Below are 18,284 nucleotides of genomic sequence, written 5' to 3'. Positions count from 1 at the left end.
ATTTTAAATATTGGTTTTTTTTATTCGATAATATTATTTTGAAATTTCAAACTAAATTATTATGATTCTTTTTATCTCCCTAAATATAAATCAAACTAAAACAATAAAATGATTGATTTGAATATTAAATTTATAATTTAAAATTAGACTAAATCCGCACCACACCAATGACTTAAAAATGAATATTAATAATGATTACTTATATTGCATGAAACTTTATAACATTATATACTTACAATGTAATACTTCCTACTATTAAGTATATATTAACAAATAACTATTACTTCTGCCCGTCAAGATATTAAAAAACCCGGTTGAGGAAAATTTAGATAAATCCATTTTTTAACCCACTAAAAAAATATTAGAATCGAATTTCTATGTTCAACTCGATTTTACCGAATCCAGTCATGGAAGGATTACATTATCCGACACATTCTTGAGCGAATGATATCAATTCAATCAAAATTATAAAAAACTCCATCGAATTTCATTTTCGTCCAGACCCTTATTCCCTGCTCAAAATATTTTAAGTTAATCTTATTAAAGGGTTTTAAACTACCTACTAAACACAAAAAACCTTAAATGGTTTCAGTTATTCTATCCTTCAAATCGAAATCCTACACTAAATATAGAATTCCCAATAAACTACCAAGTACCAATTTCATATCATTGATTTAAGCTACCAAAAAGAAACAAAAATCATAAAATCAATTTCAAATTAAGTTCCAGATTCATGATCAACACCAAAGCCAAAATTCTTTAGCACAATTCTTAACGACAAGATATTAATCAGCTTAACTCTTAGCGGCCTGCTTTTCTTTTGCCTTCTGGATCTTCAATACCTTTTTCACAATTTTCTGTTCTTCAACGAGGAAAGCCCGAATAATCCTATAACAAGTTTAAATAGTTGTTAAATTTAACTCAACAAAGAAAAATGAAAAACATGCCCAACGATCTTCTAAGCAATATACCTTTCTCTAACAGCTCCACCAGATAAAACACCTCCATAGGCCCGGTTAACTGTCCGGCGGTTCCTAGACAATCTAGACCTCTTGTATTCAGTAGGTCTCAAGTGGGGGATCTGCAGATAAATCAGCATTACAAAATTAAGAGACAAGACCAACAACTTGATTAAACACTTTAAGTAAGGATAATGGGGTTGAGTTACAGTGGAACACTTACGTAAAAGATTAGTGAAAAAACAAAGTATAATGTACCAAGATCGAACAAAACTTTCAGTTGATTCTAATAAGCTCCTGGGATTACTTTGGATTACTTGTGAACACAGTTTACCATTTATACGAAACAATTCAACTCAATTTTCTCTCATTATAAAAAGCTTGCACATCAGCACTTATATGACAAGTGCTAAATAAAATTGTGTTCAAATTGCTTCCCCAAGTTATATGAGAGCTTATTGGAATATGAATATAAGCTTAGATAAACCCTCCATAATATTAAGTGTAATGAGATATACATGGTCATATTAAATCATTTAAACTTACTAGAATAATTCAGATACAGTATTTTATAAGCTTTTCCATTAGACTTATTGGGAAAAAAAAGTATCGGAATGTTATAAACCATTTTTGAAAGAGAAACCTTGCTCTTTCAAAGAGACTAACGAAGAAATTAATAAGGTCAGCTAGAAGTAATAAGCTGCGGCAAAAACATTCATTGCGTGACCCTTTTAAATCATTCATATTTTCATTAGCTAAATTTAGTTATTTAAGAATTAATGTCGCCAAAAAACTCTAAAAGCAAAAGAAAATTAAAGCATCCATTCTCCTGAAACCGACAAACAACTCATTTCCATAAGATAACTGATATAAATAATTAAAAACAGCTCAATCCCATTCCCACAACCAATCCCTAATTATCCTATAACCAATTCACACATATGGACACATACCAGGACCAAAAATGCACAATTTTACAAACAATTAGGCACCCCACCAAATGGAAAAAAATAAAAAATAAAGAACAACCCTTAAATTTTTCGGTTAAACCTATCTAATAGGACACAACATAAACATGTTTACCCACAGCATACAAAGCATGAGATCTCTCTATGTAGCATATAATTGGAATTCTTCACAATGAATTACAGTTCCTTACTCTTCAAAGAGCATACGAAAAAAACGTAAATAGCACACACTACATACCCCTTGGATCCTCTTCCCAGTGACAGGACACTTGGGTCCACTAGCCCTCTTCTTAGTGCTCTGGTACACCAACTTCCCACCTGATGCATACCCATGTGTTAAAACACCAAACAGCAATTGCAAAACATAATTTTGACAACAAATTGAGAAACACAATTGAGATAAGAACAAAATATACAGATTGGAAAAAAGATCGCAAAGAGAAAATAATAAGAGAAGACACTTACCAGGTGTCTTAACAATCCGGTGCTGATTTGATTTGGTGGCATAGCTATGGCGCTTGCGATAAGTGAGCCTCTGCACCATTTTCGTAGGTAATGGAGTTAAACCTAGAGGACACAAACTAGGGTACAACGTGTGGGTAGATGTTTTATAAAGGAGGCTTCTCTCAAACCCTACATCTAATTCGTTGCCTTTATGGGTTTCTATCAAACTAAGCCCAGTCCAAAACTCAATCCATCTATTTAGTGGGTTTTAATATTAGAAAGAAAATGTTTGGCCCAAGTTTTAGGTAATTCACGTGTAATATTTTGTTTAAAATATATTCAAATTTTAAAATATAAATTAAATTATATTTTTGAGGATGAGAAAATATGATTTTAAACCTTGGAATTTTATAAAGTCATGACAATAAAGTATGAAACAGAAGTTTAATACGAATAATTTTTCATTATGAAAAATGAGAATGAAGACAATTTTGAGGAACAATTGTTTAGTGATAATTCAAGAAAAAACTTTTGGAGATCACTAAGTGAGAAGAAATTAATGAAAATGGTATCGTGAATTTATACTTAACGTAGATGCAGTTTTATCCAACGTCATAAAGAATACTACAACGAAGGAAATTTTGGATACTCTCATCAAATTGTATGAAGATAAGTCATTTCACACAAGAATATTTTTGAAGAGAAAACTCTATATTTTTTGAATGTGTGGGTCCACATCAGTGACAAACCACGTAATAATTTGAATACGTTATTTGTCTAACTTGTAGTGGCAAATTTTAACATAGATGAACATGCATAGCTTCTACGGTAGAGTTTACCCGATTCGTATGATTAACTCGTCATCAACATGAAAAATAACAATATTAATGGGTACCTATACATAGAGGATATTGTCGGAGTTATTTTTGAAAAAAAAAATCTAGGCGGAAGAACAAAGTAGATATAATGGAAAGTTCAAAGCAATCAAAATCTTTGGTGATAATGTGACGTAGATCAATAAAATGTGGATCTAGTGAAAGTTAGACTCATGATAGATCGACGTCTCAAAGTAAGAAGCATCTTAAATGCTACCATTGTGGCAAGAAGATGCATTCAAGAAAGACTATTGGCACTAAAAGATTGGAGGAAAGAACTTTGAAGCATCAACTACACAAGATTGTGTTGCAAGTACCTTGAAGGATGGAGAAGTAGTGGTGAACAAAGCAATAATTAACTTTTGTTGAATATAGTGAAAAACTGTATTTGGGATTAATCTCCCTTGTGTTAAATACACACATAGGGTTCTCTATTTATAATAGAAGAAATATGGGCTACGCCCGAAATACAAATAAGAAATAATAATAAACTAACTAAAAGATAAAAGATAAAGATAAAAGATAAATATAAAATAAAGATAATATATCTAACACTCTCCCTCTGGTGCATAAACCGTATGTACCAAGCTTGTTACTAATATAATCCATAAAGACTTAATGAAAATATCTGCTTCTGCACTCGAGAGATATCAAATTGCTAATGATTTGCAAGACGACATAGAAGACGAAATACCAACCCAGAAGACTCCCCTGAGTAACAAATCTGGGAGGTTGCTCCATGTAAATCTCTTCTTGCAAATCGCCCTTGAGGAATGCCATCAGTGGATAAAGAGGTAATTGTTGGAGAGCCACCACGACTATAAATAAACTAACAAAACCATCTTTTCCATGGTAAAAAAAAAATATATGGATGGGTCAAAGAGAGGACAGAAGAGACAACAGCGGAAGAAGCCATGGATGAACAAGAGAGAGAAACTATAAAAATAAAAAATTCTCCAATCAAGGCACCTAAAAAAGGAAAAAGAGCAACCTCGATGCTTTGAATAGCTACCTGAGAGGAGACGGGATGTGCAACAACACACGATGAACCTAAAAACGGAAAACGAACGACCTCGACGCTCTAAATTACTACTAGACATTCCACCATGCACGACCAAAAAGGGAGCAAATCCATAAGTTCAAAAGGCGCTGAGAGCGCATAGTAGCTCCGATGAAGGCGTCAATAATGACATGGTGGTCGTCTGGCCGAGACGATCAAAACCATGTGATCGTCAATCGAAACTGAAACTCTGGTAATGGTAGCGGTAGACAACAACGGTAGGTGACGGCGCTGCCGGCATCGGTAGATGATGCTGCTGCCGACAGCAGCGGATGTAGTGGTAGAGGTACCAGAAACTTTTTTCTCACAAGAACCTTAGGCTCTAGATACCATGTTGAATATAGTGAAAAACTATATTTGGGATTAATCTCCCTTGTGTTAAATACACACATAGGGTTCTCTATTTATAATAGAAGAAATATGGGTTAAGCCCAAAATACAAATAAGAAATAATAACAAACTAACTAAAAGATAAAAGATAAAGATAAAAGATAAATATAAAATAAAGATAATATATCTAACAACTTTAATGGTGAAAGATAATTACATGATAGGTGGATAATGGATCCAAGTACAACTTGACACTTGACCTCAAACTAAGATTGGTTTTACACTTATGAACTTGTCTCAGGTGGCACTTGACCTCAAATTAGAATTGGCAATCAATTAACACTTTTGGCTATTTTATTGAAGAAATTTGTGTTGCTATATTGAATTGTTTTTTTCGACACCTTTTGGAAAGTAAGATACAGGAAGCAAAGTCAAAGAAAGAGCTTAATTTGCAAAGTTTGTATTTACCTCATCTTTCATTTTTGTAAAGTCATGGTTTGTCTATCATCTTTCTTCTTTTAGTTCGTTTTCTTTTCCTTAGGACTTCAACCTTAGTTAGTGATATGATTATAACATAAGAAAAATCTAAAAAACGGGTGTTGAATAAAGTTTCAAAATTGTTTGAAAAATAATGTTTAATATCATTTGCATTTAAGACAAGATCATTTAAGCAATGATGTGCAACATCAACACATGCCCCTACAACTTTTGATAAAATGGAGGAAAAGGGTTAGTTTTCTTCTTGTTTTAGTTTGTACTCTATTTCGAATGCACCATATTGAAGAAATAGATTCCATTCATTGTATCAATGTTAAAGATTTCTATTGTACATATATGAAACATGCCAAATAGACTAGTTATTGATATGAAAGATTGCATGTGCTATTTTTTCCTTTATAAAAATACATCTTTATTTTTATTAGTAATGCACTTATGTATTGATATATCTTAGTGTGTGCTAGAATGTGAACTATATACATAAACCCTTTTTCTACAATATTTTGTAGATAAAACGGTAAAGCTTTTCGTACAATTTTTTTGTGAACAAAACTACAAATCCTTTCTTGTACAATTTTTTTCTTACAAGAATTACATACCTTCTAATGACATAAATTATCAAGTCTCCTATACACCCTAGAGACTTATTAAATTATGATGATAACTCTAAAAACAACTCCTTATTTTTAGAATACTTTTCGGTTGCTTTTTTTCTTCATATTACTTGAGATGAAATTTTGGTGAATATCTATTAAGAACCAACGATTGTCTTCCCATCCAATTAATTAGATTTCATATAAACAACATCTTCTAGTTTGTCATTATCATCCTCTTGGGACATGGTTTGTTATGCTCCAAACTCTTCTTGAAAACGCACATTTGCAAGAACATTTTTGATTTGGAAGTTCATGTCCACAAGGCGTAGTGTCAGGCCTCAAAAAACGTGCGTCCACGTGGCGTCCACGTGGCAGCAGGAGAGCGCGCCACATCAGCCGTGCACATGGCCGACAAACAGTGCCCGACACCATTGCCGAACGCCAGCTGTCGCACGCCCAACTGAATCAGAGCACAGTGGGAACGTGCGTCCGACGTAGTGGAGAACAGTGTGTCAGTCAGGAAGAACGTGCATCCGCGGTGGTGGAAGACGCGTGGCAACAGTGCAGTGGTCTACCGTCCGTTATGGGCTGTCAGAGAAGCGGCGGAGTGCGATGCCAGCGCAACTGCCAGAGTGAACGTGCGTCCGGCAGCAAGTGGGAACTCTGAACATATTCTCCACTCACCCTGCACGCACCTCTCTTCTGCATTTTTCTGAGAAACCTAAGTTCTCTCCTCCTTCTCTCTACACTCTCTGCACCCTTCCCTCTCTAAGGAACCACCACTGCACCTCCTCCGATCAGTATCTTCGGCGCAGCTGAAGGACGCTCGACGTGGTACTCCAGAAGGACGTTCGGTTCGTGAAAACTGAACCGGTAAGTCCTTTCCTTCCTCTCTGACGTTCGTTTTCATGCATGCATGTTGTACGTTCGTATTTTCCTCAAAATGGGTAGTTCTGATTTTAGTTTTTGGCGTTCGTTCGTATAGTGAATTAACGAGCGTTGGCGAGTTGAGTCTCTGTGGAGAGCGTCTGTGTGCGTCTGTGAACGTTCGTTCATTTTCCAGGTAAGGGAAGCTTATTTAATTTAACTGGTTTGATGTATGCTATGTGAACGTTCGTTATTTGGCTGTATGAAAGAAATGCATGATGTATGAAATGATGGTATGAACGTTCGTTATTTTACTGTATGATGTTTCTAGGGTGACTTGCATGAACGTTCGTTATTTTGATTATATGAAGCTGTTATGCTTGATTTATGTTGAACGTTCGTTTTTATGGAATGAGAATGATATATGACTGAGTTACATATTATGCATGAGATGTTGGATAAAATGAAATATATGAAATTGAGAGTTTGGGTTGATATGAACGAATGAGATGATTTGATTTTATGAGAAATGAACCTTCCATGAGATGTTGTGCGTTCGTTCTGAACGGTCATTGACCGTTCGGTTTTGTTGGCAAAAATCATTGAAATGGGATTCTGTCATCTGGGTAGAATCCTGGTCGAGGACGAACGTCCTCACTGTTTGAGCGTTCGGTTTGGCACTGTTGAATCTTGTACGTTTGATAAACTTCTTTCTTTTTGTGTACTTGTATATATATATGTAACAGTGCATTTTTCCCGTTCGTACTACTTCTCCAAACTTCTCTTAGTTTATTTTCAAGATTTATCAATCTGAGTCACTGGACGTTCGGTCTTACACCAGACGTTCGCCCAGAATAGCGTTCGGTCTTACACTGAACGTACGCTCAAAGTGTCGTTCGGTTTCATACCGAGCGTTCGTCATAAATAGTGCTCGGCCTCGAGCGTTCGTTCAAATAGTGCTCGGACTCGAGCGTTCGTCCAAATAGTGCTCGGTCTCCAACTGAGCGTTCGTCCTAATAGTGCTCGGTTTCGAATTGAGCGTTCGTCCAAATAGTGCTCGGTCTCCAACTGAGCGTTCGTCCTAATAGTGCTCGGTTTCGAATTGAGCGTTCGTCCAAATAGTGCTCGGTCTCCAACTGAGCGTTCGTCCAAATAGTGCTCGGTTTTGAATTGAGCGTTCGTCCGAATAGTGCTCGGTATCATTTTGAGCGCTCGTTCTCTTTTCCCACCAAATAGCGTTCGTCCAATGAACAGTACATGAGATTAATGAACAGTACATGATGAATAGTAAATGATGATGAATAGTAAGTGATGAAGAGATGAATGGAAAATTGTGACGTTTGAAAGAGCGTTCCGAGGAGGAACGACTCAGAACTTGATTATTAAGAGTTATAATGTATGAATGTGGTAAGCTTATCCGGTTGTTCATCCTGATGTTCCGTGAGTACTCGTCCTCACGTAGAGGGGGGTACGTCATGTGTGGGAACGACAGGAGGTCCTAGTCCTGGTGATTATTTGGACAGATAGGACTAACCTCGGGTGGCAGCTGATGAGAGTTCCAGTTACTACATCACCCGAGTGCATGAACACCGAAGCTACACAGAGTTCATACAGTCCGGACAGTCAGTCGTGTTGAGTTTCATTTAATGAGTACGTTAAAGTGGGCTGTTATGTAATGAATGTGTATGTTGAGATAGGCATGTATGTTGAATTGTTTACCTGAAATTGTATGTTGATGCATGAGTTAAATTACGTAAGCTTACCCTTTCGTTTTCCTTGTGTTGTCCTTTGTTCTTGTACGTCCGTCTTGTCATTGCAATGATCATCCGTGTGGATGTGAGCAGAGGGAGATGAGCGTTTGGAAGAGTTACTGGAAGAAGAGAATCTGGTAGATGTGGAAGTGAAGACCGAGCAGTGAGACCGCCCTGCCAGTAGTGTATTTTGTTGAACTGAGTGGTCGTTCGACCACCTCTTGCTTCCGTTTAAGTTTAAATTCGACCGTTCGGTAATTGTTTCTGTAAACCGTTCGGTCAGCTTTCTTGTACGTCCGGTTTATTCACTTGTAACTCTTGTGGAGACGTGCGGTTTTAAGCGCTCGTCATTATTGTCGAAGTTGCACTCAAGGACGTTCGTCCTTGAGCGTTCGTTTGTTTCAAAATTTTAAACTTTTAGTGTAAAACTGTTTGAGATTATTATTAAATGTGATTTTTCTAAATTTATAGTTATGACTGTATTTTTGGGATGTCACATTAGTGGTATCAGAGCCAGGTTTGTTCTTTTAAGGACATTGTAGGTTGTGAGAGCACCATGCATGTTTTGCTGTGTGCTCGACATTCGTTTATTGAGTAATATAGACTCTTTGAACTTATCTAACGATCATTTCCTCTACTTTCCAGAGAACCAATGGCACCTAGACTTCCTCCTCCTCCTCCACCACAGACCAATGAAGATGATGTGCCCAATAACACGAGGCTGTTGGAATCTGTGATCGAGAAGCTACAAGAGCAGAATGCTGTTCTGATGCAGCAGAACGCGACTAATTCACAAAATCTCGAAGCTGCTCGCGCCAATTCTGAAATGACTCAGAGGCAACTAATGGAGATTCTTGCAGCTACTAGGGGTACGCCGGGAGCATCTGCTTCAAATGCTACTCATCAGGCTGAGTGGACTTTGGAGAGCTTTTTGCAGCATCGCCCTGCAAAGTTTGATGGGAAGTGCCTTCCTGACGGAGCTGATCAGTGGATAAGGGACATGGAACAGATCTATGATGCCAAGGATTGTCCAAACGATCGAAGACTGGCATTCACTGAATATTTATTGACTGGAGAGGCCAATCATTGGTGGTCGACTGCGAAGATGTTGCTAACGGAATCTCACAGCCCTATTTCCTGGAAAGTCTTCAAGGAGAAGTTTTATGAGGAGTATTTTCCAGATAGTGTTCGTTTCGGCAAAGAAGTGGAATTTCTCCAGTTGGTGCAAGGTAATATGTCTGTTTCTGAGTACACCAATAGGTTCAAACATCTGGTTCGTTTTCATACCCTTGCCACCAGTGAAGTGTGGCAGTGCAGGAAGTTTGAAAATGGACTGAGAAGTGATCTTAAGGTATTGATATCCAGCCTCTGCATTAAGTCTTTTCCTGCCATGATTGAGAGAGCAAAAGTGTTAGAGAAAAATGTGGCTGAAGCAGAACGACTGAAGAAGCAGCAACCACCAGCTAGAGGGCCGATCATGTCCAGGCCGAATATGAATCGGAACAGGTTGCCGTATGCTCGTCCAGCACAACCATCAAATTCTCAGGCTATGGTTGTTGCCGGACAGTCTGGACAGCATGGATCAGTCAGATGTTTTAAGTGTGGAGGACCACACTACCGATCGTCGTGTCCTCTGTTGGAGGGAGCAAAATACTGCACTCGCTGTAGAAGAAACGGTCACATGGAGCACGAGTGTAATATGGGTGGGCGTGCAGTAATGAGGCCGCCAAATGCCGGAAGGATGCAACAGAATCGGGGTGGAAGAGCACAAGCGGTTGGTCGTGTTTATGCTATAACAGGCGCCGAAGCTGCCAGTTCAGGTACGCTCGTCACTGGTACTTGCTTATTGCATGGAATGCCTGTTTGTGTGCTGTATGATTCGGGGGCAACACACTCCTTCATTTCGAAGGCGTGTGTTGAGAAATTGGGATTAGCCGAACGCGAGATGCAGTTCGACTTGGTAGTATCAACCCCAGCAGCGGGTGAGGTTAGGACGTCTACTGTATGTGTTAAATGTCCTATAGAGGTTGAAGGACGTAATTATAAGGTAAACCTCATCTGCCTACCCCTAAAGGATTTGGAAGTGATCCTAGGAATGGATTGGTTGGCTGCCAATCGCATTCTCATTGACTGTGGTGCTAAGGAATTGGTGTTTCCGGACGAGTACGAAGTAGAGCTATCAGTAACGCTCGGTCAACTAAAGGAAGACATTGTGGATGGTGCTAGTTGTTTTCTGATCATGACGCATTCGGACGAACGACTTGAAGGTTTGAATCATGAGCGATCGTCCAATAAGTCGAGTGGAGAACGATCAGTCGTGGATGAATTCCCTGATGTATTTCCTGATGAAGTGCCTGGATTACCTCCTCCACGCGAGGTGGAATTTACTATAGATCTAGTGTCGAATGCTGGACCTATCTCTATTGCACCATATCGGATGTCGCCAGCAGAGTTAGCTGAACTCAAGGAACAAATAGAAGAGTTAATGGATAAGCAGTTTATCAGACCAAGCGCATCACCTTGGGGAGCACCGGTACTCTTAGTGAAGAAGAAGGATGGTAGCTCTCGTCTCTGCATTGATTACAGACAGTTAAACAAGCTAACTATCAAGAACAAATATCCTTTGCCTCGGATTGACGACTTACTGGATCAATTACATGGCGCGACCATATTCTCGAAGATTGATTTACGGTCGGGATACCATCAGATTCGGGTAAAGGAAGAAGACATCCAGAAGACGGCCTTCCGATCTCGTTATGGACACTACGAGTATGTAGTGATGCCATTCGGTGTGACTAACGCCCCAGCAATATTTATGGACTACATGAATCGTATCTTCAGGCCGTATCTAGACAAGTTCGTGGTTGTATTCATTGATGATATTTTGGTCTACTCCAAGAGCTATGAAGAACATGAGGATCATTTGAGGACTGTTCTGGGCATACTAAGAGAAAAGGAGTTGTACGCCAAGTTCTCTAAATGTGAATTTCTGATGAAGGAAGTGCAGTTCTTGGGACACATAGTTTCAGCTGGAGGAATATCAGTGGATCCGGCAAAAGTAAGAGCAGTATTGGAATGGGAGAGTCCACGTTCGGTAACTGAAGTTCGTAGCTTTGTGGGACTCGCGGGCTACTATAGACGGTTCATTGAAGGGTTTTCCAAGATAGTAGCCCCGTTGACTCAGCTGACCAGAAAAGATCAACCGTTCGCCTGGACCGATCGGTGTGAAGGAAGTTTCCAGGAATTGAAGAATAAGTTAACGAGCGCCCCGGTATTGGTCATTCCTGACGCGGCCAAACCATTCGTGGTGTATTGTGACGCGTCTCATCAGGGTTTGGGTTGTGTACTCATGCAAGAAAAGAGAGTGGTTGCGTATGCTTCTCGGCAACTGAAGGTTCACGAGAAGAATTATCCAACTCACGACTTGGAATTAGCAGCAGTCGTCTTTGCTTTGAAAATCTGGAGACACTACTTGTATGGTTCAACGTTCCAAGTATTCAGTGATCACAAGAGCCTCAAGTACCTGTTTGATCAGAAGGAGCTGAATATGAGACAGAGACGTTGGCTGGAGTTCTTGAAGGACTACGACTTTGAACTACTCTACCATCCGGGAAAAGCAAATGTGGTAGCAGATGCTTTAAGCAGAAAAGTAGTTCACGTCTCCTCCATGATGGTCCGAGAGTTGAGTTTGGTAGAAAGTTTTAGAGATCTAAGGTTACAGTTTGACTTGCAACCGAATGTTATCAAATGTTGTACTCTTAGAATCTCTAGTGACGTATTCGACCGGATCAGAGTGAAGCAGCGAGAAGATGAAGAGTTGGTGAAGATCTTAAGCGTACTCGGTACAGATCAAGCAAAACACTTTAACACTGGAACTGATGGTCTTCTACGCTACATGGATAGAACGTGCGTTCCGAATGATGGCGAGTTGAAAAGAATCATTCTTGAGGAAGGACATCACAGTCGTCTTAGCATACACCCTGGTATGACTAAGATGTATCAAGACCTCAGGAACTCATTCTGGTGGCCAGGAATGAAGAGTGATGTTGCACGTTTTGTGGCATCTTGTTTAACGTGCCAACGAGCCAAGGCTGAACATCAGAGGCCTGGCGGTCTACTTCAGCAGTTAGAGATTCCAGAATGGAAGTGGGACAACATTGCGATGGATTTCGTAACTCACTTACCTCGCACGGTCAGGAATCATGATTCTGTATGGGTAATTGTGGATCGACTGACGAAGAGTGCTCATTTCCTAGCAGTCAATCTGAAGATGTCAATGACGAACCTGGCTAAACTTTATATCCAAGAAATTGTTCGCCTGCATGGAGTTCCATCCAGCATTGTTTCAGACCGAGACACGAGGTTTACTTCTCGGTTCTGGAGATCATTACAAAGTGAGCTCGGTAGTAAACTTCAAATGAGTTCGGCCTATCATCCTCAGACAGACGGTCAGTCCGAGAGAACCATTCAGACGCTTGAAGACTTATTGAGGACGTGTGTCCTAGATCACATGGGCGTCTGGGATGAAGTCTTGCCTTTAGTGGAGTTCACATACAACAACAGTTTTCAAGCCAGTATAGGAATGGCTCCTTTTGAAGCTCTATATGGAAGGAAATGTCGAACGCCCTTGTGTTGGTTTCAGGAAGGGGAAAAGGTGTTAACAGGACCAGAGCTCATTCAGCAAACAACTGAGAAAGTGAAGCTGATTCAAGAAAGGTTGAAGACGTCCAGGAGTCGACAGAAATCTTATGCTGACAAGAGGAGAAGACCCTTGGAGTTCGATGCAGGAGATCATGTCTTCCTTAGACTACATCCGACCACTGGTGTAGGGAGAGCCATCCGACCAAAGAAGTTGTCTCCCAAGTTCATCGGACCTTATCAAATCTTGAGAAAGATTGGGCCAGTTGCGTACGAGTTGTCTTTGCCGCCTCAGTTATCAAACTTGCATCCAGTCTTTCACGTTTCTCAACTTCGTAAGTACGTATCCGATCCTTCTCATGTATTGGAGTTGGAGAATATTCGTCTTCGTCAAGATCGTACGTTGGAAATGCAGCCGGTACGCATTGAAGATAGCGACACCAAGTACTACAAGAGGAAAGCAGTCAGATTGGTAAAAGTCGTCTGGGACGAGAAGACAGGCGACTCTACATGGGAAGTGGAAGATGCCATTAAGGATTTGTATCCCCATCTGTTCGAGACTCAGTCCTAATTTTCGAGGACGAAAATTTTTGTAGTTGGGGGGAATGTCAGGCCTCGAAAAACGTGCGTCCACGTGGCGTCCACGTGGCAGCAGGAGAGCGCGCCACATCAGCCGTGCACATGGCCGACAAACAGTGCCCGACACCACTGCCGAACGCCAGCTGTCGCACGCCCAACTGAATCAGAGCACAGTGGGAACGTGCGTCCGGCGTAGTGGAGAACAGTGTGTCAGTCAGGAAGAACGTGCGTCCGCGGTGGTGGAAGACGCGTGGCAACAGTGCAGTGGTCAACCGTCCGTTATGGGCTGTCAGAGAAGCGGCGGAGTGCGATGCCAGCGCAACTGCCAGAGTGAACGTGCGTCCGGCAGCAAGTGGGAACTCTGAACATATTCTCCACTCACCCTGCACGCACCTCTCTTCTGCATTTTTCTGAGAAACCTAAGTTCTCTCCTCCTTCTCTCTACACTCTCTGCACCCTTCCCTCTCTAAGGAACCACCACTGCACCTCCTCCGATCAGTATCTTCGGCGCAGTTGAAGGACGCTCGACGTGGTACTCCAGAAGGATGTTCGGTTCGTGAAAACTGAACCGGTAAGTCCTTTCCTTCCTCTCTGACGTTCGTTTTCATGCATGCATGTTGTACGTTCGTTTTTTCCTCAAAATGGGTAGTTCTGATTTTAGTTTTTGGCGTTCGTTCGTATAGTGAATTAACGAGCGTTGGCGAGTTGAGTCTCTGTGGAGAGCGTCTGTGTGCGTCTGTGAACGTTCGTTCATTTTCCAGGTAAGGGAAGCTTATTTAATTTAACTGGTTTGATGTATGCTATGTGAACGTTCGTTATTTGGCTGTATGAAAGAAATGCATGATGTATGAAATGATGGTATGAACGTTCGTTATTTTACTGTATGATGTTTCTAGGGTGACTTGCATGAACGTTCGTTATTTTGATTATATGAAGCTGTTATGCTTGATTTATGTTGAACGTTCGTTTTTATGGAATGAGAATGATATATGACTGAGTTACATATTATGCATGAGATGTTGGATAAAATGAAATATATGAAATTGAGAGTTTGGGTTGATATGAACGAATGAGATGATTTGATTTTATGAGAAATGAACCTTCCATGAGATGTTGTGCGTTCGTTCTGAACGGTCATTGACCGTTCGGTTTTGTTGGCAAAAATCATTGAAATGGGATTCTGTCATCTGGGTAGAATCCTGGTCGAGGACGAACGTCCTCACTGTTTGAGCGTTCGGTTTGGCACTGTTGAATCTTGTACGTTTGATAAACTTCTTTCTTTTTGTGTACTTGTATATATATATGTAACAGTGCATTTTTCCCGTTCGTACTACTTCTCCAAACTTCTCTTAGTTTATTTTCAAGATTTATCAATCTGAGTCACTGGACGTTCGGTCTTACACCAGACGTTCGCCCAGAATAGCGTTCGGTCTTACACTGAACGTACGCTCAAAGTGTCGTTCGGTTTCATACCGAGCGTTCGTCATAAATAGTGCTCGGCCTCGAGCGTTCGTTCAAATAGTGCTCGGACTCGAGCGTTCGTCCAAATAGTGCTCGGTCTCCAACTGAGCGTTCGTCCTAATAGTGCTCGGTTTCGAATTGAGCGTTCGTCCAAATAGTGCTCGGTCTCCAACTGAGCGTTCGTCCTAATAGTGCTCGGTTTCGAATTGAGCGTTCGTCCAAATAGTGCTCGGTCTCCAACTGAGCGTTCGTCCAAATAGTGCTCGGTTTTGAATTGAGCGTTCGTCCGAATAGTGCTCGGTATCATTTTGAGCGCTCGTTCTCTTTTCCCACCAAATAGCGTTCGTCCAATGAACAGTACATGAGATTAATGAACAGTACATGATGAATAGTAAATGATGATGAATAGTAAGTGATGAAGAGATGAATGGAAAATTGTGACGTTTGAAAGAGCGTTCCGAGGAGGAACGACTCAGAACTTGATTATTAAGAGTTATAATGTATGAATGTGGTAAGCTTATCCGGTTGTTCATCCTGATGTTCCGTGAGTACTCGTCCTCACGTAGAGGGGGGTACGTCATGTGTGGGAACGGCAGGAGGTCCTAGTCCTGGTGATTATTTGGACAGATAGGACTAACCTCGGGTGGCAGCTGATGAGAGTTCCAGTTACTACATCACCCGGGTGCATGAACACCGAAGCTACACAGAGTTCATACAGTCCGGACAGTCAGTCGTGTTGAGTTTCATTTAATGAGTACGTTAAAGTGGGCTGTTATGTAATGAATGTGTATGTTGAGATAGGCATGTATGTTGAATTGTTTACCTGAAATTGTATGTTGATGCATGAGTTAAATTACGTAAGCTTACCCTTTCGTTTTCCTTGTGTTGTCCTTTGTTCTTGTACGTCCGTCTTGTCATTGCAATGATCATCCGTGTGGATGTGAGCAGAGGGAGATGAGCGTTTGGAAGAGTTACTGGAAGAAGAGAATCTGGTAGATGTGGAAGTGAAGACCGAGCAGTGAGACCGCCCTGCCAGTAGTGTATTTTGTTGAACTGAGTGGTCGTTCGACCACCTCTTGCTTCCGTTTAAGTTTAAATTCGACCGTTCGGTAATTGTTTCTGTAAACCGTTCGGTCAGCTTTCTTGTACGTCCGGTTTATTCACTTGTAACTCTTGTGGAGACGTGCGGTTTTAAGCGCTCGTCATTATTGTCGAAGTTGCACTCAAGGACGTTCGTCCTTGAGCGTTCGTTTGTTTCAAAATTTTAAACTTTTAGTGTAAAACTGTTTGAGATTATTATTAAATGTGATTTTTCTAAATTTATAGTTATGACTGTATTTTTGGGATGTCACACGTAGATGACAACAATGTAGGTTCATCATCAGCCTGTGAGCTTCCTTTTCTTTTCACACTGTGACATAGGTGCACACATTATGATACTGTAATCATAAACTAAAACGAGATGAACACCATAGAATGCGATTAAAAAATATAGAAATAACTGTATATACTCGTTAAATGATGTCCTTATCCTTCTCAGAATTTTTTACAAGATAAAGACATATTTTAAAAAATATTACGAAAATAAACATATTATGAAATAATTAAGATCAATGAATAACTCGTCTAAGATTGTAATGACTTTATTTGAAGAAGTCGTACACTCTCAATACAAATTTAAAATATTTTTATTTATATTTCTTTTTAAATAAAAATCGTGAGGAGTAAATAAAAATCTTCTTGGAGGAAACGGCTTTAAGTATAGAAATTATAATAAGGATAGACTGGTTTCAATTTAATAGTTTTGGAACTAGAAGCGGTGTGAAAGTTAAACAACTCAATTCAAAAGTCGTGATAAATGTACACGACTTCCAATTAAATGTTTTTTAATTAGTAGTCATAAAGAAGAGATACAACTTCAATACCTCTTCATCTTTCATCTATATTTATTTTATAATTTTACAAAACTTAATTTCTTTCTTAAAAAAAAGTATTTTTACTTATCACATTTTATCATCCGAATGCATGTATTAGTGATTAAGTCGTATAAAGTTATTTTAACATTCGAGAGTTATTGATTACAAGATTTGTATGGTAAAAGTATGTATTAGTAATAATTTATTAATAAAAAAATAATTTTATAATAGAAACTCATGAAAAATACACAGCAGCAAAATTTGGCTTACGAAATAAATATATTTTCCAATGTTGATGAACTTCATCCGTTTTGCTAATGTATATATTTGTGTAATTTGTCAGGTAGAAATCAATAGATATAATATTTTTTAACACTAAAATGTAAATATCTATTTTATTTTATTTTACTTCATAGTAAAATGATAAATTTAAATTATCTACATATTACATAAAATATAAGGATATAATTGAGAAAAAATGCGGGTAATATATTGAATTGTGAAATTAACAAATTAATTTTATTATCAAACATTTTACTTTAATTAATGAAATCGTAAAATACATATTTTCGAATATTTTGGCCAAAATTCGATGTTTGATTTGAAGAAAGATATTTCACTCTAGATAGTTTTAAATCAGATCCACAGTTCTTTTTTTTTCTTTTTTTTTTTTAATTCGGTGCTTATTTCCTTTATTTTAGTTATTGTCAATTATTTTGAACGAATTTGATGCAAGGATTTTCATATGTTTTAAGTTCTCGTTAATTTATTCGAGTTCTGTCCTAGTTTTTTATTTTCGTTTGTAAGTCCTAAAATTTAAAATAGATGAAAGAAGCTGTTGAATATAAATAAGTGGTTGAAAAAAAATGGTAAATCACACTAAATAAATAGAGCTTGCAATTAATAATTAAAGAAATTTCAATTAGAGAAAAATTTCATAAAATTTATTTTAATGTATTTTATCACATTGTACTTCTTAGAAAATGATTTAGTAAGTTAAAAGCAAACGAATAAAATATATTTTATTGGATTTATTAACTAACGTAAGATTTTTGACATACCAATAAGTTTTGATTTAAAAGTTATTTTTCTTTATTATACTCTTAATTCGTTTATATTATCGATGTTCTTTTTATCTTTTTTTTTGTATTGAATTGGTTCGATTTTAATATCGAGGATTAAGTTAGTTAGTTTGAATTGAAGTATCAGACCAAGTGAACAAGGACGGAAGGTTAAACTGAATCATAATAAGAAAATATCTAGTCGAGTCAACCTATTCGATTTTTTACTGAATTGAAGTAACAAAAATATTTTATGTAGAGACAGCATGAGAATTAAATGG

The 18,284-nt window shown here is 38.7% G+C and overlaps 1 protein-coding gene across 1 annotated transcript; it reads right to left on the bottom strand.

Annotated features, from left to right (window-relative positions):
• Positions 1-641: 641 nt before the first annotated feature.
• On the bottom strand, positions 642-2,550 carry LOC108327941 (60S ribosomal protein L34). The gene is made up of 4 exons (XM_017561678.2): positions 2,393-2,550; positions 2,166-2,245; positions 972-1,081; positions 642-888 (listed from the first exon to the last, which is right to left on the bottom strand). The coding sequence occupies exons 1-4, from the start codon at positions 2,469-2,471 to the stop codon at positions 795-797; spliced, it is 363 nt and encodes a 120-aa protein (XP_017417167.1). The 5' UTR covers positions 2,472-2,550; the 3' UTR covers positions 642-794.
• Positions 2,551-18,284: the final 15,734 nt, after the last annotated feature.

Source organism: Vigna angularis, chromosome 2, assembly GCF_016808095.1.
Source record: "Vigna angularis cultivar LongXiaoDou No.4 chromosome 2, ASM1680809v1, whole genome shotgun sequence".
Classification (NCBI taxonomy): Eukaryota; Viridiplantae; Streptophyta; class Magnoliopsida; order Fabales; family Fabaceae; genus Vigna; species Vigna angularis.
This window is presented reverse-complemented; position numbering and strand designations above follow the sequence as displayed.

What these genes read in the sequence shown, in the direction of transcription:
- LOC108327941 (XM_017561678.2), bottom strand. Translation starts at nt 2,471, where the DNA reads ATGGTGCAGAGGCTCACTTATCGCAAGCGCCATAGCTATGCCACCAAA. An exon ending in CCGGATTGTTAAGACACCTG is followed by an intron (nt 2,246 to 2,392) that starts GTAAGTGTCTTC and finishes GGTATGCATCAG; the next exon opens with GTGGGAAGTTGGTGTACCAG. An exon ending in CTGGGAAGAGGATCCAAGGG is followed by an intron (nt 1,082 to 2,165) that starts GTATGTAGTGTG and finishes ATTTATCTGCAG; the next exon opens with ATCCCCCACTTGAGACCTAC.